The 21,810-nt window shown below is 43.8% G+C and overlaps 3 protein-coding genes across 6 annotated transcripts in view; 2 read left to right on the top strand and 1 right to left on the bottom strand.

The window, feature by feature from the left end:
* tsc1a (TSC complex subunit 1a) overlaps positions 1-19,126 on the top strand; it is a 46,025-nt gene extending 26,899 nt beyond the window's left edge. For all 3 annotated transcript variants that reach the window (XM_038989528.1, XM_038989510.1, XM_038989520.1), the window contains 5 exons: positions 5,291-5,401; positions 5,628-5,750; positions 14,896-15,083; positions 15,375-15,551; positions 16,864-19,126. In XM_038989528.1, coding sequence (XP_038845456.1) covers positions 5,291-5,401; positions 5,628-5,750; positions 14,896-15,083; positions 15,375-15,551; positions 16,864-17,515 — 1,251 coding nt within the window. In that variant the 3' untranslated portion in view covers positions 17,516-19,126. The remainder of the gene's footprint in view (positions 1-5,290; positions 5,402-5,627; positions 5,751-14,895; positions 15,084-15,374; positions 15,552-16,863) is intronic.
* Positions 17,954-21,455, bottom strand: spaca9 (sperm acrosome associated 9). Its single transcript, XM_038998750.1, is given in 4 exon segments — positions 17,954-19,752; positions 19,755-19,774; positions 19,830-21,064; positions 21,221-21,455. Coding segments are annotated over 3 exon segments (609 nt in total). The 5' UTR covers positions 20,126-21,064; positions 21,221-21,455; the 3' UTR covers positions 17,954-19,459.
* The window catches only part of ak8 (adenylate kinase 8), a 69,622-nt gene continuing 69,023 nt past the window's right edge, over positions 21,212-21,810 (top strand). The window contains exon 1 of one of the 2 annotated variants that reach the window (XM_038989539.1): positions 21,212-21,343. In XM_038989539.1, the coding sequence (XP_038845467.1) occupies positions 21,260-21,343 (84 nt within the window). In that variant the 5' untranslated portion in view covers positions 21,212-21,259. Of the gene's footprint in view, positions 21,344-21,699; positions 21,798-21,810 lie in introns of those variants that run through there. The other variant, XM_038989546.1, reaches the window with a different exon arrangement.

The following is a 21,810-nucleotide window of genomic DNA, read 5'->3' as shown; positions in this document are numbered from 1 at the left end:
GTCCTCAAGTGAGTCTCTTGTAGAAATGCAACATTTGCATTCAAACCCTTTAAGTGTGTCAACACCCTCATACGCTTCACAGGGTTGTTAACCCCTTTGATGTTCCACGAAATGTACTTGATCGCATTATTTCGGCCACCCTGGGCATTCCCGTTATACATCCCTGTCATTAGAGCATAGAGTGGAAAAGCAATGAGCACCCAACAACCCCAGAATAACTTGTCTCAGAGTAATAATGTACGGTGCAAGATGTTTGGAAAAAGTACAGGAAAAAAACTAAAAAGACAGAATGACAACATTTAGAACTGAACAATTCAACCTTCCCTCCCCCCCACCCCAGACAGTACCGCCCCAAACGAGGTACAAGCCTAAATAGAACATGTTCTCTTCGCACTCTCACAGACATACTGTGCGGTCTTAAACCTAAACCCACAGTCCCACTCTTTAAAGTCTTGTTTTGTGTTAGTGGATCAAACAGCAAAAAGAGAGAGAAATAAAAGTGAATCCCTTGTGCAAACGAATTACAAAAGCACCACTTGTAGATGTATATAATTATATTCCCAGTCTTATAACAGGCATTGAGAGAGAAAATAAATCAAATGTATAAAGGCTCTCAGCCAAAAACCTAATTTGAAGTAAGGAAATCGTAGTAAGACAATCAAAAAAAATCAAAAAAAATAATAATTGTTTAGTTTGACGCTGAGACAACTTACAACCAAGACCAAAAAACTACGTGTGCGCAACATTGAACGTTTGCTGGGCATAAATGATGCTCAAAACTTTTAAAATTGAAGTGAAGACCCCCAAAAACGTGTGGCCTCGGGAAACATTTACTGTTTACTGGGTCGGTGCAAACGGATGCAGTAAACAAATAACCAAAAATATTTTGAGTCACTGAGACACTGTAACCAAACTGAATAGGTGAACGAGACAACTCCTGTGTTTCTAGGCTAAGTAAAACCTTAATACAATGAAATTAAAATGACTGAATGCTTGTAAGGCAAGCACACTAGATGATCAAAACATTAGATCACATCAAATAAGCCTGAATGGGTTCGCCAACTCCCCAACTATACAAGACTAGTATGTTATAACTAAACATAATTGTACCACAGGTGGGCTACTTACTATCCACAGTTCGCAAGCAACAGTTGCTGAACTATGAGCAAGTTCAAGACTTCTTGAAATGACTCCAATTTGCATACCGCCCCAACAGATCCACAGATATAATCTCTATTGCACTTAACACTTCCCTTTCTCACCTGGACAAAAGGAACACCTATGTGAGAATGCTCTTCATTGACTACAGCTCAGCGTTCAACACCATAGTGCCCTCAAAGCTCATCACTAAGCTACGGACCCTGGGTCTAAACACCTCTCTCTGCAACTGGATCCTGGACTTCCTGACGGGCCGCCCCCCAGGTGGAAGGGTAGGGAACAAACATCCGCCATCCTCAACACAGGGGCCCCTCAGGGGTGCGTGCTCAGTCCCCTCCTGTACTCCCTGTTCACTCATGACTGCACGGCCAGGCACGACTCCAACACCATCATCAGTTTGCTGATGACACAACAGTGGTAGGCCTGGGGCCAAGCTTCCTGCCATCCAGGACCTCTTTATCATGCAGTGTCAGAGGAAGGCCCTAAAAATTGTCAGACTCAAGCCACCCTAGTCATAGATTGTTCTCTCTGCTACCGCACGGCAAGCGGTACCGGAGCGCCAAGTCGAGGTCCAAAAGGCTTCTTAACAGCTTCTACCCCCAAGCCATAAGACTCCTGAACAGCTAATCAAAGGACTAACCAGACCCCTCTTTTACGCTGCTGCTACTCTCTGTTTATAATCTATGCATAGTCACTTTAACTCTACCTACATATTACCTCAATTACCTCCACTAACTGGTGCCCCGCACATTGACTCTGTACCGGTACCCCCTGTATATAGCCTCGCGTGGATATTTTACTGCTATAGTTTTATTTATTTACTTCTTAAAGCATTGTTGGTTAAGGGCTTGTAAGTAAGCATTTCACCTTAAGGTCTACTACACCTGTTGTGTTCGATGTATGTAGCAAATAACATTTGATTTGTCCTTCCAAACGCCGTTGCCAGAGAGGAAGAAAACCGCTCAGGGATTCACCATGAGGCCAATGGTGACTTTAAAACAATTACAGAGTTTAATGGCTGTAATAGGAGAGAACTTATGATTGTTCAACAACATTGTAGTTACTCCACAATACTAACCTAATTGACAGTGAAAAGGAATCCTGGCTTCCCGAGTGGCGCAGTGGTGTAAGGTCATGCATCGCAGTTGTGCGGCGTCACTACAGCCTGGGGTGACCGGGAGTCCCATAGGGCGAGGCGCAATTGTTCCAGTGTCGTCCATGTTAGGGGAGGGTTTGGCCAGGGGGGCTTTACTTGGCTCACTGTGCTCTAGCGACTCCTTGTGGCGGGCCTGGCGCCAGTTGAACGGTGTTTCCTCCGACACATTGGTGCAGCTGGCTTTTGGGTTAAGCAGTACGGCTTGGCGGGTCATGTTTTGGCGGTCTCATGACTCGACCTTGACCTCTCCCGAGCCCGTTAGGGAGTTGCAGCAATGAGACAAGATCGTAATCACGAAAAAGGGGTTAAAAAAAAAAAAGGAAACCTGTACAAAAAATATTCCAAAATATGCATAATGTTTGAAACAAGGCACTAAAGTAATACTACCAAAAATGTGTCAAAGAAATTAACTTTTTTCCCTTAATAGAAAGTGCTGTTTGGGGCTAATACAACACATTACCGAGTACCACTTTACGTATTTTCAAGCATAGTGGTGGCTGCATCATGTTATGCGTATGCTTATAATCATTAAGGACTGGGGAATTTTTCAGGATAAAAAGAAACTGAATCAAGCTAAGCACGGCCAAAATTCTAGATGATAACCTGGTTTAGTCTGCTTTCTACAGACACTGAGATGAGTTCAACTTTCAACAGGACAATAACCTAAAACACAAGACCTGAGTTGCGAGTTACAGTTTTGACTTAAATCTATTTGAAAATCTATGGCAAAACCTGAGTGTTTTTGTTGAGCAATGATCAACAACCAATTTGACAGGGCTTGAAGAATTTTGAAAATAAAAATGGGTAAATGTCGCACAATCCAGTTGTGGAAATCGCTTAGACTTACCCAGAGACTCACAGCTGTAATCGCTGCCAAAGGTGCTTATACAAAGTATTGAGTCAGGGGTGTGAATACTTTAGGTAAATTAGATTTCTGTATTTCATTTTCAATACATTTGCAAAAATGTATAGAAACCAATTTTCACTCACATTCTGGGGTATTGTGCTTAGATGGGTGAGATCAATTTGATCATTTGAATTCAGGCTGTAACAACAAAATGTGGAATGAGTCAAGGGGTGTGAATTTTATTTTGAAGGCACTGTATGCCTGTGATCAAATTCAGCACAGGGTAGGCATAACGTTATTGCTTTCAAATATGTGTTATTGGCACTGGAAGTTAAACATGTAAATTCCAGACGTAACAATGCACAGTCTATATTCGGGCATTGTATTCACTCATTTTAGTAGCATTGCTTTGCGTAGACGCGATAAATAGACTTGCTTTCTAATTTCACGCTGTTAATTCTCTTTTCTGTCACTTTAGTGCATTCTAATTCCAGTGTGTTCACATGCGTTTGAATTGAGCTTGAGCGGCATCATGCAGTGCGTTCGGAAAGTATTCAGACCCGTTACCTTACATTTTGTTACCTTACAGCCTTATTCTAAAATGTATGAAATTGTTTTCTGCATTCATCTACACACACTAACCCATAATGACAAAAGTCATTTTGTGGTAGTTCACCTGTGGGTCCACCTGTGGTAAATTCAATTGATTGGACATGATTTGGAAAGGCACACACCTGTCTATATTATGTCCCACAGTTGACGGTGAATGTCAGAGCAAAACCAAGCCAGGAGGTTGAAGGAATTGTCCGTAGAGCTCCGAGACATTTGTTTGATTGTGTCGAGGCACAGATCTGGGGAAGGGTACCAAAAAATTGAAGGTCTCCAAGAACACAGTGGCCTCCATCATTCTTAAAATGGAAGAAGTTTGGAACCACCAAGACTCTTCCTAGAGCTGACCGCCCTGCCAAACTGAGCAATCGGGGGAGAAGGGCCTTGGTCATGAAGGTGACCAAGAACCCGATGGTCACTATGACGGAGCTCCAGAGTTCCTCTGTAGAGGTGTGAGCACCTTCCAGAAGGACAACCATCTCTGCAGCACTCTGCCAATCAAGGAAACCAAGATTGAACTCTTTGGCCTGAATGCCAAGTGCCACGTCTGGAGGAAACCTGGCACCATACATACGGTGATGCATGGTGGTGGCAGTATCATGCTGTGGGGATGTATTTCAGCGGCAGGGACTGGGAGACTAGTCAGGATTTGCGGGGAAGATGAACAGAGCAAAGTACAGAGCGATCCTTGATGGAAAATCTGCTCCACAGTGCTCAGGACCTTAGACTGGGGCGACGGTTCACCTTCCAACAGTGCAATGACCCTAAGCACACAGCCAAGACAACGCAGGAGTGGCTTCGGGACAAGTCTCTGTATGTCCTTGAGTGGCCCAGCCAGAGCCTGGGCTTGAACCGGATCAAACATCTCTGGAGAGACCTGAAAGTAGCTGTGCAGCAATGCTCTCAAAACAACCTGACTGAGCTTGAGAGGATCTGCGGAGAAGAATGGGAGAAACTCCCCAAATACAGGTGTGCCAAGCTTGTAGCGTCATACCCAAGAAGACGCAAGGCTGTAATCACTGCCAAAGGTGCTTCAACAAAGTACTGAGTAAAGGGTCTGAATACTTATGTAAATGTGATATGTCATGATTTTTTTAATAAACATTTGCACACATGTCTAAAAAACTGTTTTTGCTTTGTCATTATGGGACATTGTATGTAGATTAATAAGTGCATTCGGAAAGTATTCAGACCCCTTGACTTTTTCCACATTTTAAGGCTGTAACGTTACAAAGTTACAGCCTTAAAATGTGGAACAAGTCAAGGGGTCTGAATACTTTCCGAATGCACTGTATATTCCCCATTTGCACAAGGCTACTTTGGCCTTCTTGCAATGCAACACTTCAACTGTTTAGAAACTAAACTTTGCGTGACGATAATCACATTCTCACGTCAATTTCAGTTTTTATGAATGACAACTTTTGCGTGAACTGGCACATGCGTGTTTTTGGGCATATTTTGTGTGTACGCATCATTTTATAAATGAGTCCCCAGGTACTGACTTCTGATTTTGTCTACAGAGTGAGTTACAAGAATGCCAAAGCAACATGGGAGAGCTGGAGGCTGAGCTTCAGAAAGCCAATAATGAGGCATACAACACTGGACACCAGCTCACCCAACTGTCCCTCAAGGTGAGCTTACTAACACATAACTATTGCCATTATTAAGCATATTCAACTACACATTTCATTTCTCTAATTCCTCAGAGAGATTAGCAACTTAAAGCTAGAAGAAAGGTAGTTATAGGCTAGTCGAGCAAAATAAAAAAACATTCTGTTGGTCACTGTATTTGAACAAACAAAAAAGTATTGTGCTCCCAAAATATCTTTCCTTTTCTCTTCCTCTTTCCCTGTTCAGCTCACCAACAGTGAGAACCTCCAGCAGCAGATGTACTTGTTGAACAAACAGCTGTTGTTGCTGGGAGAGACCAACAAGCTGGCAATACAGGAAGTGCAACGCCTGGGACCGGAGAGCAGTAAGGTAGAGGCAGGATTAGTGATAACAGTTCTTACTCTCTTAATCTGACCTGACCTCTGCCCAAATTCCTCACTCCTCCCCATAGGATCCCTGATGTCTAACAATAACATATTCTGACAAAATGAAAACGTTCTACATTCCCCTCTCCCTCGGTGACATGAATAAGGATACTTAATATTTTCAAGTTTAGAACTCAGAACCCATCAGTTTATGGACTCAAACTCTTCATATCAACAATCATATCACTGTATCCCTCTTTGTAATGATTTCTTGACATTTCTCTGTTGGCCAAGTCAGCTCTTATACCATAGACCAGTGTTTCCCAGTCCTGGTCCTGGGGACCCAAAGGGGTGCATATTTTAGTTTTTGTCCTAGCACTAACACAACTGATTCAAATAATGAAAGACTTGATTAATTTAATAAAGTGCGTTTGTGCTAGGTCAAAAAGTAAAATGTGACCGACCGGCTCGATTCGGTCTTATGTAGCACAATTTGAAATCGTTGTATTTTTTACATTGGATAAAAGTAGAGACTCGGGGGGGGGGGGGCACTGGTGAGCAGCAACATATCTGCACAAATAGCTATTCTCGCCACAGAGGTCAACATAAAGATCGACACCGTTAGCGAAGACTTGGCGAGACATTACACCCGTCTGAATAGCCTGGAAGATTGCGCAAATATTTACTCCCGACAAAGCGGTGAAACTGGAAGAGCAAGTCACCCGGCTATCATCAGATGTCATCAAACTCACTTCCAAGGTTGAGGACCTCGAGAACAGACAGCGCTGGGGGAACGGTCGCATTTTCTGCGTAAGACAGGGACTCGAGACCGTAGACTGAATGCGGCCTACCCTGTCCATAGCTAAACTGCTACAGGAAATTTAGGCCTCGATTACGCCCCCACCCTTAACAGTGCGCACAGAAGCATACAGTCCGCACCGAAGAATGGGGAGCTCCCCAGACCCATAGTAGTTAAATTCCACTACCTTCAGGAGAAGGAGGATGTCTTCCGTAAGGCAGCGCGAGCAGCTCCCATCACCCATGACAGCCGGAATATTCACATTTACTCGGACTACACGGCGGGGCGGCAGTCATGAAGAAGAGGTCAGCCTTCAACGAGGTGAGGGGGTTCCTACATCGCTTTCTGGACACCAAGTTCGGCATTCTTAACCCAGCTCTACTGTAGATCATTACTCCCTCCGATGAGCAGAAGACATTCTTAGACCCAACCAAAGCCAAAGAATACATTGCCGCACACCTACGTCCACAGGAGGACAGGCGACATAAATACTAACTAGCCATTGTGGGCTTATACTGTGAACCTGCACTAGCTGTGCTAACGCAATCCAAGGACCAACTAGTGATTTAATATCTTGATTAGAAACGTGCCTCCACCCTGCTGCCAAAAAAAATGTATTATTCATCCAGTAACTTAATGTTATGAACAATGATGGTATATAGGGTGACATGTTCTCACAAGGACAATATAAACTCAGCAAAAAAAGAAACAATGTCTTTCAAAGATAATTCATAAAAATCCCAAATTTCAGATCTTCATTGTAAAGGGTTTAAACACTGTTTCCAATGCTTGTTCAATGAACCATAAACAATTAATGAACATGCACCTGTGGAACGGTCGTTCAGATACTAACAGCTTACAGACGGTAAGCAATTAAGGTCACAGTTATGAAAACTTAGTATAAAGGCCTCTAGTGTCCTGACTCTGAAAAACACCAAAAGAAAGATGCCCAGGGACCCTGCTCATCTGTGTGAACGTGCCTTATGCCTCCTTGCAGCATGCCTGAGGACTGCACGTGCGGCCAGGGCAATTAATTGCAATGTACGTACTGTGACACGCCTAAGACAGCGCTACAGGGAGACAGGACGGACAGCTGATCGTCCTCGCAGTGGCAGACCACGTGTAACAACACCTGCACAGGATCGGTACATCCGAACATCATACCTGCGGGACAGGTACAGGATGGCAACAACAACTGCCCGAGTTACACCAGGAACACACAATCCCTCCATCAGTGATCACACTGTCCGCAATATGCTGAGAGAGGCTGGACTGAGGGCTTGTAGGCCTGTTGTAAGGCAGATCCTCACCAAACATCACCGGCAACAATGTCGCCTATGGGCACAAACCCACCGTCGCTGGACCAGACAGGACTGGCAAAAACAAGTCGTGGTCATGACGAGTCGTGACGAGTCATGGTTTTGGGGTGATGGTCGGATTCACATTTCTCGTCGAAGGACAGAGCGTTACACTGAGGCCTGTATTCTGGAGCAAAATCGTTTTGGAGGTGGAGGGTCCGTCATGGTCTGTGGAGGTGTGTCACAGCATCATCGGACTGAGATTGTTGTCATTGCAGGCAATCTCAATGCAATTCAATTCTGTATTGCGTCCAAGTCTAGATAGATCTAGACCGAAGCCCAACAATGTAATTTTAAAATCAGTCGCAGTAATCAACTCATTTCTAGAATCCTATAATTTGTCTGATCAGCTAGATATCTGCTTTCCGGACAGTATTGTGTCACAACGCGCGTGGCGACTTGAGCCACTAATACTATCCTGTAGCGCTTTTTAATAAATGCATATCAACTCACATTGATGTCTTTTACAGATCGACTGCACCTGTGACGTGTCTCACTCTACTGTGGGAGTCGTTAAAAGTATATCTAAGGGGCCAAATTATTTCATACACAGCGTATGACAACAAACAGCGCACCAAACGCTTATCGAACCTATCTCAACTCATTCTAGATGTGGACAACAGATATGCCTCTTCTACTGCTGAACTCTACAAAGAGAGACTGTACACCAATTGGAGATTTGACAATCTTTCCACCAAACAAACGGAGCAGCTTCTGTTTAAGTCGAGGCTTCCCTATTGAATTTTATAAAGCGTTCTCCTCTAAATTATCCCCTATCCTCAGCTCATTGTACAATGAAATCCTTTCTAGTCAGAAACTTCCCCAGACACTTACCCAGGCGACCTATTTCGGTTTTGCTTAAAAAAAGACAAGAATCCCCTAGCCTGTGGCTCATACCGCCTTAAGCCTTTTGTGATGCGATTTATAAAATTCTCACAAAGGTCCTCTCGTGCCGTTAAGAGACAGTGATGCCTAATATAATTAACTTTGACCAAACCGGATTTATCTCAGAGAGGCAATCTTTCTAAAATATGCGCCGGCTATTTAATCTTCCCACACAACTCTACAGCCAAAGGTTGTAATTTCTCTTGATGCTGAAAAGGCTTTCGATCGGGTTGAGTGGGAATATCTATTTACAGTACTAGAGAGATTTGGGTTTGGCCCATCATTCCTTTCCTGGATTAAGATTTCGTACTCGTCCCCAGTGGCTTCTGTTCGCACCAACAATGTTACCTCCATCTACTTCCCTCTACACAGGGGGGCCAGGCAGGGTTGCTGTTTATCTCCTTTCTTATTTGATATGGCTAATGAGCCTCTTGCTGTCGCCCTGCGGCCGGAGGAGAGGATTACGGGAATATTAAGGGGCAACATAACTCACAAGGTGTCCTTATATGCAGACGGTCTTATTTTATACAGTGGTAAGAAAAAGTATGTGAACCCTTTGGAATTACCTGGATTTCTGCATAAATTGATAATCCAATTTCATCTGATCTTAATCTAAGTCACAACAATAGACAAACAACAATGTGCTTAAACTAATAACACATAAATTATTGTATTTTTCTCGTCTATATTGAATACATCATTTAAACATTCACAGTGCAGGTTGGAAAAAGTATGTGAACCCCTGGGCTAATGACTTCTCCAAGCTAATTGGAGTCAGGAGTCAGCTAACCTGGAGTCCAATCAATGAGATGAGATTGGAGATGTTGGTTAGAGCTGCCTTGCCCCATTAAAAAACACTCACAAAATTTGAGTGTGCTATTCACAAGAAGCATTGCCTAATGTGAACCATGCCTCGAACAAAATATCTCAGAAGATGAAGAATTGTTGACTTGCATGAAGCTGGAAAGGGTTACAAAAGCATCTCTATAAGCCTTGATGTTCATCAGACCACGGTTAGACAGATTGTCTACAAATGGAGAAAGTGCAGCACTGCTGCTACTCTCCCTAGGAGTGGCCACCCTGCAAAGATGACTGCAAGAGCACAGTGCAGAATGCTCAATGAGGTTAAGAAGAATCGTAGTGTCAGCATCTCTGTTGACGAGTTTATGATAAGTAAAACACTAAACAGGAATGGTGTTCATGGGAGGACACCACGGAAGAAGCCACTGCTGTCCTAAAAAACCATTGCTGCACGTCTGAAGTTTGCAAAAGTGCACCTGGATGTTCCACAGCGCTACTGGCAAAATATTCTGTGGACAGATGAAACTACAGTTGAGTTGTTTGGAAGGAACACAACACTGTGGAGAAATAAAAGCACAGCACAGCACACCAACATCAAAACCTCATCCCAAATGTGAGGTATGGTGGAGAGAGCATCATGGTTTGGGGCTGCTTTGCTGCCTCAGGGCCTGGACAGCTTGCTATCATTGACGGAAAAACTAATTCACAAGTTTATCAAGACATTTTGCAGGAGAATATAAGGCTATCTGTCCGCCAATTGAAGCTCAACAGAAGTTGGGTGACGCAACAGGACAACGCCCCAAAACAGAAGTAAATTAACAACAGAATGCCTTCAACAGATGAAAATATGCCTTCTGGAGTGGCCTAGTCAGTCCTGACCTCAACCTGATCTGAGATGCTGTGGCAAGAGAGCAGTTCACACCAGACATCCCAAGAATATTGCTGAACTGAAATAGTTTTGTAAAGAGGAATGGTCCAAAATTCCTCCTGACCGTTGTGCAGGTCTGATCCACAACTACAGAAAACATTTGGTTGAGGTTATTGCTGCCAAAGTTATTAAATCCAAGGGTTCCCATATTTTTCCCACCCTGCACTGTGGATGGTTACACGGTGTGTTAAATAAAGATATGAAAACGTATAATTGTTTATTAGTTTAAGCAGACTGTGTGTTTGTCTGTTGTGACCTAGATGAAGATCAGATCAAGTTTTACATTCACATATTTTTTCTTGCCACTGTACATCTCTAACCCTGTGGAGTCTATACCCAATCTCTTGGACATGCTACAAGGTTTTGGGACATTCTCTGGTTATAAGTTAAACCTAACAAAAAGGGAGGCTCCTCCCATTAATCAGTTAGCAGAAGGAATTGGGTATGCCAATTTCCCATTTAAGGTGGAGCATCAGGTCTTTACTTATTTGGGGAGGACAGTCACACGCTCTGTTTAAACAACTTCAAAACACTCCTGGAGCGCATTAAGCAGGATTTCATAAGGTGGTCGTCTCTTCCCATTTCATTAACAGGTCGCATTAATTCTGTTAAGATGACTGTACTACCTAGGTTTTTGTACTTCTTCCAAATGATTCCCATTTTTCTACCAAAGTCGGTGTTCAAACAACTGGACAGCTACATTTCCAACTTCATTTGGAATAAGTCAAATCCACAAATGAGAAAGGTATATCTAGAGAGACCTAAGCCCCCAGGCCTTATCACTTTTTATTTTTTTTACACTACTACTGGTCAGCAAATATATCTAAATATGTTTATTGGGTTTCTACATTTGAAAACAATGATGACCCAACTTGGGCCATCATGGAGTTAGTCAAGCCTTCCAACTTTTCCGGTCTCGCTCCTGTGCTCCCCAGTGCACATGAACCTTGCCACCCATGTTTTGAACCCCATTGTTAAGAACTCCCTTAAAATCTGGTCCCAATTCCTTCAGTCACTTTAGCCTTAAACAAGCAAGCGGCTTCTCTCCATGAACATCTAATCATCTCTTCCCAGTGTCACAGATTGACACGGCATTCCAGTTCTGGCATAGGAACGGTCTGGTGTTTTTTTTGTGTGACCTATTTCTTGATAACACAGTCTCATTTGATACTCTTGAGGGTTGACCACCCAATACCCACTTTTTTTAGATGCCTGCCAACTCGCAGCTTTGCCAAAAAAACATTTTATTTTATTTCCATTCGGGCCTACTAAAGGCACAATCTCCAGATGATACAACATAATACAGAACATTAATCTGCCTTCCTTTGCAAATACAAAATCTGCATGGGAGCAAGACCTAGGTGGCGAGCTACCTGGTGATATATGGCTACAAAGTATTGCGCGTATCCACACATCATCCTTTTGCATAAGGCGTGGGCTTATTCATTTTAAGGGTTTGCACCATCTCCATTACTCAAATGACAGATTGGCAAAAATGTACCCAAATGTTGACCAAGTGTTTGAGATGCCACCAGAGTCTAGTGACTGTGGGACACATGTTTTGGTCATGCCAATCTTTGAGTGGCCTCTGCCTCAAAAATGGGGCCCCATTCTCACATATGTGTAATACAACTGTTAGCCCCAACCCGATCACTGCCATTTTTTGGGTACTTCCCCTAGACCAGAATGCTACCTCGCTGCCTTGTCCTCTTTCACTGGAAGTCTGCAAAGCCGCCCTCCTTTATGCAGTGGGTTAAGGAGGTGATGTCATCTCTGCCTCTGAAGAAGGTTAGGTACACTGTGCATGGGTCCCGACAAAAGTTTGACTTAACCTGTTCCCCATTAATACAATACGTGGAGAGCCTGTCTTTTACTTAGTGTAACTTGGATAGTTTGGTAAGCAGTCGTGTCTGTTCTAGTGGCCATTTGTGCTGATAATAATTTGTATTTAACTTTGTTTTCCCCATTTTGTTTTTGTTTCTATTAGTTTTTTTCTGTTTTTCTTATTTAAAACTTAATTTTATAAATGCCTTGGTGGGTGGAGTGGAGGGGATGAATGAGGGGTTGGGTTTGTACTGTTTTTATTGTTATATCTGAAAATCTACTAATAAAGTTTAAAAAATGAATTTGAAAAAAGTAGAGACTCCGAGCTAGAAAATGGTATCATACACTACAGTTGAGGAACAATGGGAAAGTAATTCTGCTTTGAAAGTTGATAAACCTGTAACCCCACTTTTGAGAAAATGGCCCTTAAATGTTTTGGAACAGCTACTGGAGTGCTCTTCTTTGTCTACACCCATTCAGCATCATTCACACCCTCTTTAGCCCCAGCCATCTCTTTAAAGATTCACATGTGAGGCCATGTACTAAACAACCAAAGATTTCAAGACTAAAGGCTGGTTTATACTAGGTGTGTTTTGTCTGGAGTGCTCTCTGGGCGTTCGTAAACTCAGAGCGTTGTCAGATTGTCCATTTGTAAATTCAGAGTGTTGCTCTCGGAGCATTCAGAGCGCACACTGGATGCTTTGGTCGAGGAGTAGGGTTGATCCGAGCGTTCTAACCTAACCGCAGTCAAGCACCCAAGCTAACGTTGGCTAGCTTGCTAGCTACTTCCAGACACAAATGAGAGAACAGCTCACTCTGACCATTTTACTTGCCCTAGCAGAGATGGTTAGGCTGTTTTTATGTTATCCAGAGCATTGGTGACTGCAACTGTGCTGCTGGCAACAATTTAATTACACTTTTTTGCCACTGTTTTCTGACACCGTCCATATTCAGCAGGTGTTGAGAATTTGTAAATTCGTCAATTATTCTGAGCTCTGGCACACTCAGACGAGAGTGCTCTGATAGCTGGTAAATTCGCTCTGGATATCTACTCTGTGTATTGACAGTTGTTGTAATGACATCATGAACATTCTGTTGAAATGGTTACTTGCATAGTGGAGTCTTTTTGTTTAGACATGTAGCTAGCTAAACAATGAACCATAATCCCAACTCATAACGTTACTACCCTGCATGAATCTGTAGGTAGCTAACCAACCTGGTTCAATGTTAGCTAGCTAGCTAAAAGTACACTTTAACTTGAAATGAAAACAACTTTCTGACAAAATTAGAAACGTGTAATATCTGAAAATGTAGCTAGCTAGATTATCTTGCCAGTATACATGTATTGACGCTTATTCCTCTGTTATATATGCCATGGTTTCCCTTAGTTTGAAGATGTAATCCAGAGACGGGTGTTTTTTATACAACAGCCTTCTGTGTGTTCTCTTTTCAACTTCCTCTGCAGATTTGCATTCAAACGCCAGAATTTTCACCATCTCCTTAGCTATCATACTCTAATTCCAAGATTTCAAAACTCGGTCCTCCAGAAATTGGAGAGCAACACTTATGTAGTTCTACTACGTGATATCTTTCAAAAAAGCCACGTTAGAAAGGATTACCTGGCCTCCCGGGTGGCGCAGTGGTCTAGGGCACTGCATCGCAGTGCTAGCTGCGCCACCAGAGTCTCTGGGTTCGCGCCCAGTCTCTGTCGCAGCCGGCCGCGACCGGGAGGTCCGTGGGGCGACGCACAATTGGCATAGCGTCGTCCGGGTTAGGGAGGGTTTGGCCGGTAGGGATATCCTTGTCTCATCGCGCTCTAGCGACTCCTGTGGCGGGCCGGGCGCATTGCGCGCTAACCAAGGGGGCCAGGTACACGGTGTTTCCTCCGACACATTGGTGCGGCTGGCTTCCGGGTTGGAGGCGCGCTGTGTTAAGAAGCAGTGCGGCTTGGTTGGGTTGTGCTTCGGAGGACGCATGGCTTTCGACATTTGTCTCTCCCGAGCCCGTACGGGAGTTGTAGCGATGAGACAAGATAGTAATTACTAGCGATTGGATACCACGAAAATTGGGGAGAAAATGGGATAAAATAAAAAAATAAAAAAAGGAAAGAAAGGATTACCTACACCTACTGACCAGCTCATATGATAGACAAAAGGGTGCTAAATGGCAGACCAATCCGAACTCATCTCTCGGCATGTCCAGCCCGCTCATTATCTCAGCCAATCATGGCTAGCTGGAAGGTTGCTCACTTTTTCCGTGGCTAAACCAACTAGGCTCGTAATTTAACAATTTTATTTGTGTTTACAGATGTCATACAAGTTTGTTATTTAAGGCACATGAAAGTTCACATGTTCCAGAAGGCATTTCTGCCCAAAAATGCATTTTGATAAAAAAAAAGTTTTTTATGTTCAAATGGCTCTTGTGTGAAGCAGTGGCGTGCGACATATGCCTAGTTTCCTGAAACTAGTCACAAATGTGCACCCCTTTTGCATTCCCAGGACCAGGATAGGGAAACACTGCCATAGACTAAACCATTTCCTGGTCCTATCTGCAGGGGCTACAGATGCTGCAGTCATCCATGGGCAAGGAGCAGGAGTGTCTGCGTCAGAGCATGCTGCAGCAAACCCAGGGGCTGGAGGCAGCTCAGCAGCGCATCGGAGACCTGGAGGCCCAGCTGGCCAAGAAGGAGCACCTCATTCTGGAGCAGAAGTTGTTCCTGGAGGAAGTCAAAGGCCAGACCAAGTAAGGGCCCAATTCCACTCAACTTTTTTTTAGGCTATTGCGAGCTCTGATTCCCTTATGTATTTTATTATTTTTCAAAGAGATTGAATTTAGGATGGTGGACAGATTTGAAAGGGGAGAACAGGTAGGAAGTGGTGGGGAGGCTGGATTCAACCGACATCAGCTACGTGCTTGGCTCCCAGTACCCAACTCAACTCTTATTATTCCACAATGGATGAACTGTATTGTGTACTTTTCCCCCCCTGTGAACTTTTACATTTTAAAGGTGTGTCTGTCTATGTGTAACCCCAGGGGCCAGCTGCAGGCGTCGGAGAGCAGGTACCTGGCCATGCGACGGGTCACCCAGGTGCTGCAGACGGAGATGCTGCAGCTCTACAGCCAGCTGGACGCCGAGATGCTGACCACCAACCAGAGTCTCTCGGAGTCTGACACCATCGAGCCCTCCAGCGCTCCTCCTGGCACTTCCAGGTGAGACCCAGCACCTCCTTTGATCCCTTTCCCACAGTATGAGGGATGGCTCCAGCTCCCACGGAATGGATATAACAGCCAAGGGCCTTCAACGTATAATTATGCAATATTGACAAAATGGTGCTGGTGTTTTTTTGTACAATGAATGTCTTCTCTCTGGGACAAAGTTAAATGATATAACTGTGCCAAGTGCTACCAGCAGGAGATGGTCTTTTAGGTAGGCTATACCCAGTGCAGTGCAATTTGTATTAATTTGAGCCATCTCATCGCTACAGTCTAGAAATACAGTACTATTGAAACCAACTCAGTCAAGATTAGGGGTGTGAACGTTTTAAACTAAATTGGGATCCCACAAAATTGAAATCACTGCAGCTGGCTTGCATGCTCTTTCTCTTCACTAATAATGTGAGTGTGTGTGTTCTGTCTTCGATCTGTTGCCTGCACAATAACCTAGCCTATTTATTAATGATAGGCCCTGCTTTACTGAAGTTGCGATACATTTGCAAGCCAAGAAATGCGAAATATACATTCCATTGCGAGATAAAGCTTTTGATTGCCGATAGATAGGCCTAGTGCACGGTTCTGACTATGCCTGGTGGCCAACCTGCCTATACTGTGCCCATCCCCCATCTCTCCGTCCCTCGGTAGCTTGCTATGAAAGATGCAAGTGTTTGTTCTCAGAAGTACGCCAACTAATCAGTCTCTTCCGTGCCAAAAATACTGAATCTTAGGAGTCGATTCCTAGCGGAATATGTTTTCTTTCTACTAAATGTCTTTCTTTTTTAGGAGAGCATGGCTTGCATCAGGCAGTTTAAGATTATGTGATGGATGGCAGTCCCCATTTCAGAAGCTGCATTCCTTTACTGACAAGTAAAATGCCCATTTAAGTGGGGCTTCAAAACTTATCTCCAGAGAAGGTTTTGTTTCTGCATTTAAAAAGCACCCTTGGACAAACAAACATGCTGTAAGCCTGAGGTGCTTTCAAGGGTTATATGACTGCGGTAGATATAACTTCATTGCCTGGCCCTAGCGGTTATACATAGGACCATAATTCTGCATTGTGAGTTGACGTCAAAATAATAATCTTGTTTTAACAGAAAACCGTAAATGGCCGTTTTAAATGTCAAGCAAAATTGTCAATTTGTCACAGGATAAAGGAGAGGAGGTTACCCTGTACATAAATTAAAAGTAGGTACTATGGACTAATCCCAGAGAGGTACAGCTCTTGAACAGAATGTTTTGTTTTATGTAGTGAAGCTGAAGACCAATGTAAAAAGATGAACAATAGTGTGTGTGTCTGTGTGTTTGCTAGGCCAAATGGCAGCAGTAGCAGAACTGTGCCAACTGCTCAGGGCAGCTCTGACCAACGCACCCAAGCGTGGCCGCCTGGCAACGGAAGCACTTTACCACCCGGGGGTGGAGCTCAGTCCACTACCTCGGTGACCCTCAACGGCAGTCTGAAACAGCCCCCTCTCCTGTCAGAGATGTCCCCGACCCACCTGGCCGCCTTTCCATTTTCCCTCTCCCCCGCTGGCACCCCCTTCACTGTGGGTACCTACCCCAGTGCCAAGAGCTTCCTGGGAATGCACGCCCGAGAGCTGTTCCGCAACAAAAGTGATAGCCAGTGTGACGGGGATGAGGACACCCAGCTCAGTAGTCTCTCTCACAGCCTAGTCGCCGGTGAGGAGAGCAGAGAGTCGACAGAGAACGTCCAGTCCAGCCCATTTCCTCCTCCCGCCACAGGCATCCCCCCCCATTCTCCTCCTCCTGCTGCTGCTCCTCCATCACAGGGCTCTGCTCAGTCTGCTTTGGCCCAGGAGCCACCCCCGTCAGACAGCCAGCAGCTTAGGGCCCACCACGGGCAGGGGGCAAGGCCTAGGGCCAGCGCTGCCGCTGCTGCCCGCCAGAGGAGGAAGGACCTGCGGATCATGGACTACAATGAAACACAGCAGGAGCACATCTGACGACGAGAGAGAGGGGAGGGGTGGGGCAACAGCTGCTGAGGAGCTGACACTGTAACAACAGATGTAAGAAATATCTCTAAATGCAGTGTTATTTTCACAGTTTCCCCAGTGGATGGGCGAATACAGGTTCATACAAAGCTCTATTATATTAACAAGAAAAAAATAATACATTTCCCTAAGCAAGGGACAATGAGCAAATTTGGCCTCATAATTAGCTTTTTAATGTATTCTGTCGAAGGGCCACTGCTATATGTATCCATTAGGGGGAGCAAGAGTGAACAAAAAGTATTCAACAGTGAACTTAACATGGATTCCTTATGGCAAGTCCTATCACACACAATTGGTCTATTGGGTGTGTAAATCTATATATTAAGGCTACGTTGGTCTGTGTGATGTAAAACGAATAACAGCAACAGGAAAACGAGCAAGAATCTTTTGTTAGATGTTTTAATAAGCTATTTATTTATGGTTTTGGCACACCCCAATCTAGAATGGCCTGAACTTTCTGTAGGGTTCGGAGGGTCCTACTCACAAGTGCAATACTTTTCTCAAATGGATTCATCTTGTTTTTTTGCTGCTTGGTCAAAGGCCTCATAGCCTCAGCTTGACACTTCTTGAGTTGTTCCATCACATTTCCCTCCCCAAAACACTCAGTGCCTCTTGTTTTAACACATATAGCTCTACAAATAGGTACGAACGTTATTGCAATAATCTGTTATAATTTATAACCAGCTAAAGAGAAGCTTAAAGAGTATCAAGTAACAATATTTTGTTTTCTTGATTCAATGGGCATGATCCCACCATACAATGAAGTTTTACAGCAATAATGCATCTTGCCTAGGTTCAAGCTAAATCTCTAGCTCAGGTCGTTAGTGCGTGTTCCTGCAGTAGTGGAGGAACGTGCAGTAACACCCTGGACCTGGAGTTAATTCTCATACATTCTCTTGAGTTACATGTGCCACGTGGCATCCATCTTGCTTTTTGGGGGTTTATTGATCAAGTTGACGTGGATCACTGCATTATTTTGTCTAGGCTAGAGGCCTGTGTTCTTTTGGATATTCAGTGCCTTGATGGCTGCACACAACTGCCAGAACTACTGCAGTGGGACTCTGATGGCGCTCTTGATGTCTTGGCATTGAAGCTATGCCAGGTATATGTCCCTCTTCATAGAGGTCCTTCCTCACCCAATGCCTTTAAAGTGAATCGGGTCAAATTGTAGTTCTAAACATGGACATATTGTGAGTTTCTGTTGCCATATAGTCAATCGTCATCTAGGGTGACGATCATTATTGTTCCATCCCCTACTCAGGATCAAGGCTTGCAAGCTAGTCAGTTAAGTCACATATCCATTGAAGTCAGTATTACCCATCTCCAGCTGTTATCCTCAAAGCATGGTCTCTGTCCAAGATCCTGGTGTCAATTCAAGTGTTCCTTTTTTCCCCCACATCTTTTGTTATCAGGCATGTAAATCAATGTTAAACACCATCGGAATGAGGAAACTATGGTACAGTGAATCTGACGGTATGTTAAGACAGTTCTGATTACAAATGTTCTGAAAACAAAAAGGGAAAAAAAATTAACTGAACAATATAAATCAATACAAATATTTTGCATTGTCTCTTTTTTTTCCAGTTTGCCGAGAGCACACAAACATTGCTACATGGTAATTTAACAAGATGTGGTTATGGGCGCCGAGAGTTATTTACCGTCTTGTTCTACAGTGTCAGTGGGGTTTAGAAAAGCCACCGCATTGTTTTGATATAAGTGATTTCTGTCTCAAAACGCAAATGCTGTTAAACTATTTGTCCAGTTTCAGTCTGTTGTATGAAACATTGTGTAATATGGTTGCCAAGTTCTGAGTAATAGTTGATCACAAGTCAAACCAAGAGAAACCAACTTTATTGCAATGCTGATTTATGTAAAATAGAGGAAATGGTCAAAGGCCTAATCCTGGTGGTGAGGCTGGCTTGATTGCATGCCTGTTCTCTTAGCCTGGGTCTTCCTAGTGTTATGAGCACCAGTAGCGTGCCCAGTCAGGCTGAAAGACACGTCTCCCACACCAGCCGTCCCACCTCGCTGTCCTGAGGACTCAAGCACATCCACATTAGGATTCCCAGCAGATGTGTTGTGCTGGCCGCAGTAGGTGTAGGAACTGGCCAACCTTTGCAGTAGCTCCAGTGCTAGTGGGATAAGGCTTACCACACCACCGTAGTAGTTCCTGGCCTCGTCACAGCTCGATTCACTTCATCATGTGGGTAACTACAGACAAAGAAAGGACCTGGGTTAGAAAACAGGCAAAATAGTCCAACCTCACAACTCCAGTTTAAAATGCAACTGATATTCTGCAACATTTACCATATCTATTGTCGAACTCGGTCCTTGATGTACATGGGCCTGCAGTTTGCTGATGTTGCAGTTGTAGCTGAGAAGCAACCTGTAAGTGTCTAGGATGACACCTCCAGGGCTTTGGTTGTTGCCCTTCAGGAGCCTCAGAACAGCCCTCTACTCATCCACAATTTTCAAGAAGAGGGTAAAAATTTGTAGATCTGTGGCATTAATACAGTGGTGCTCCATGTACCCTTGAACGTGTGCAATAAGGGATGGGTTCATTATTTTATTTAAAAAAAGGACCTGTGAAAATAACTGTTGAGAGATGGTCTCACCTGCATGACTGATGCCACTGGTTCTGTCCTATCATGAGCATGCTCTTGTGACCTCTAGGGCTGCTATGAAAATGAACTGCTGCAGTTTGAAGAGGTTATGTGTGTGTTAAATGGCCTTCAACCTCTCTCTTGCCTCACGCATTGTGACCCTTGCCAGTTGTGCACACTTGTCAACAGGAAAATGCCATTTGAGATGGATAAGTTTACACTATGGAGCTGCAGCACAATATGTATACTCTGCTGCTCTGGACAAAGTCTCTAGACAGACAGCCTTGTACCAATGTAAGTTCTGGGTTTTCGAGACAACTCTGGAAAGGTCCTAATAAATACAGTTTACCTGCTGGTCTATGTGCTGAGTCAGTCTAGCAGTATCAATATTTTTTCCCTGGATAAAAAGTTACAAATAGCGCAGAATTTTGCTAAATGATAGACACTGTAGTGTGTAGTACATGATTGACAACGAAGCACTGTGGTCTCAGAATGTTGTCTTGAGGAGTCGAACCAACAATCAACGAGCGTTCTGACGTTGCTGGGCAACATGACACCAATTACGTTTTCCTTAGCAACGTGTGAATGGGTCTTGGCAAGCGACTTGGATTCATGTTATAAGCGGGTAAGAAAATATTTTACCGTTTTCCAAAAGCCAGTTCCAAACTAAGCTATTAAATATTGTACAATAATTGTACAAGTTAATTAGTTTTGTCAAAAACCCAAGTGAAACGCCATGTTTACTGATAGTTAGAATTTGCTAGTTAGCTAGCATTTTGGTTAGCAAAGAGCAAAAAACACGTAGCTTGTTTACTTCGACTAGCTTGGTCAGCCAATCTCTCAGCCAGAGGGCCTAGAAGTAGGACCAACGGGGCCTCAGAGGGCTTTCAGGGAGTCCCTAAAAAACAGGGCTAAATTAGCAACAAAGCCAAAACACAGCGCTCACATTCAATTGAATAACTATTTGACATTCAGACATTAAAACATTTCATTGTGCAATTACATGGCACAGTTGTTAGGTATTCAGTTTGTTACTTGTTACACAATATCCCACCTTTTCCCCATCAAACAGACTGAAAATCACCTTATTGCAATGGATGAAACGGCAAAACCACTAAGAATTCCACCTGAAATGGCTATTTATGCAGAGAAGCATGAAATATTTGATTTAGTCCAGGTAAACCTATTTACTATTTCTTTTGACAATAACATTGCAAAAGATTCCCACTAGTTACCCACCACCTCACGAGTCTGGTCTCAGATCTGTTTGCTATCATGTCAACGCCCTGTCATGCCAAAACAGATCTGTAACCTGACTACCGGTTTGACAAGAGGGAGTACAGCTACAACCGGAAGTGACTCTTTGTGGCAGGTTAGGTGAGCATTTCAGCTAACCCTAACCTTTTCCCAACCTTAACCCTAGTCTCCTAACCTGCCACATTAATTATCCTAACCTGCTGTGTAAATTATCCTAACCTGCTGTGTAAATTATCCTAACCTGCTATGAAAAAGTAACTTCCGGTTGTAGCTGTACTCCCTCTAGTCAGAACCCAGGCTACCTCTGCTCTCCTTTTGCTTCTACTCCCTTCATCCTGACTGATCTGTCATCTTACTATTTTTCATCAGAGCTGGTGATGAAGACTA

Source organism: Salvelinus namaycush, chromosome 1 (assembly GCF_016432855.1).
Source record: "Salvelinus namaycush isolate Seneca chromosome 1, SaNama_1.0, whole genome shotgun sequence".
In the NCBI taxonomy this organism is placed as follows: domain Eukaryota; kingdom Metazoa; phylum Chordata; class Actinopteri; order Salmoniformes; family Salmonidae; genus Salvelinus; species Salvelinus namaycush.
The sequence above is the reverse complement of the archived record's forward strand: the minus strand, read 5'-3'. Positions and strand labels throughout refer to the sequence as shown.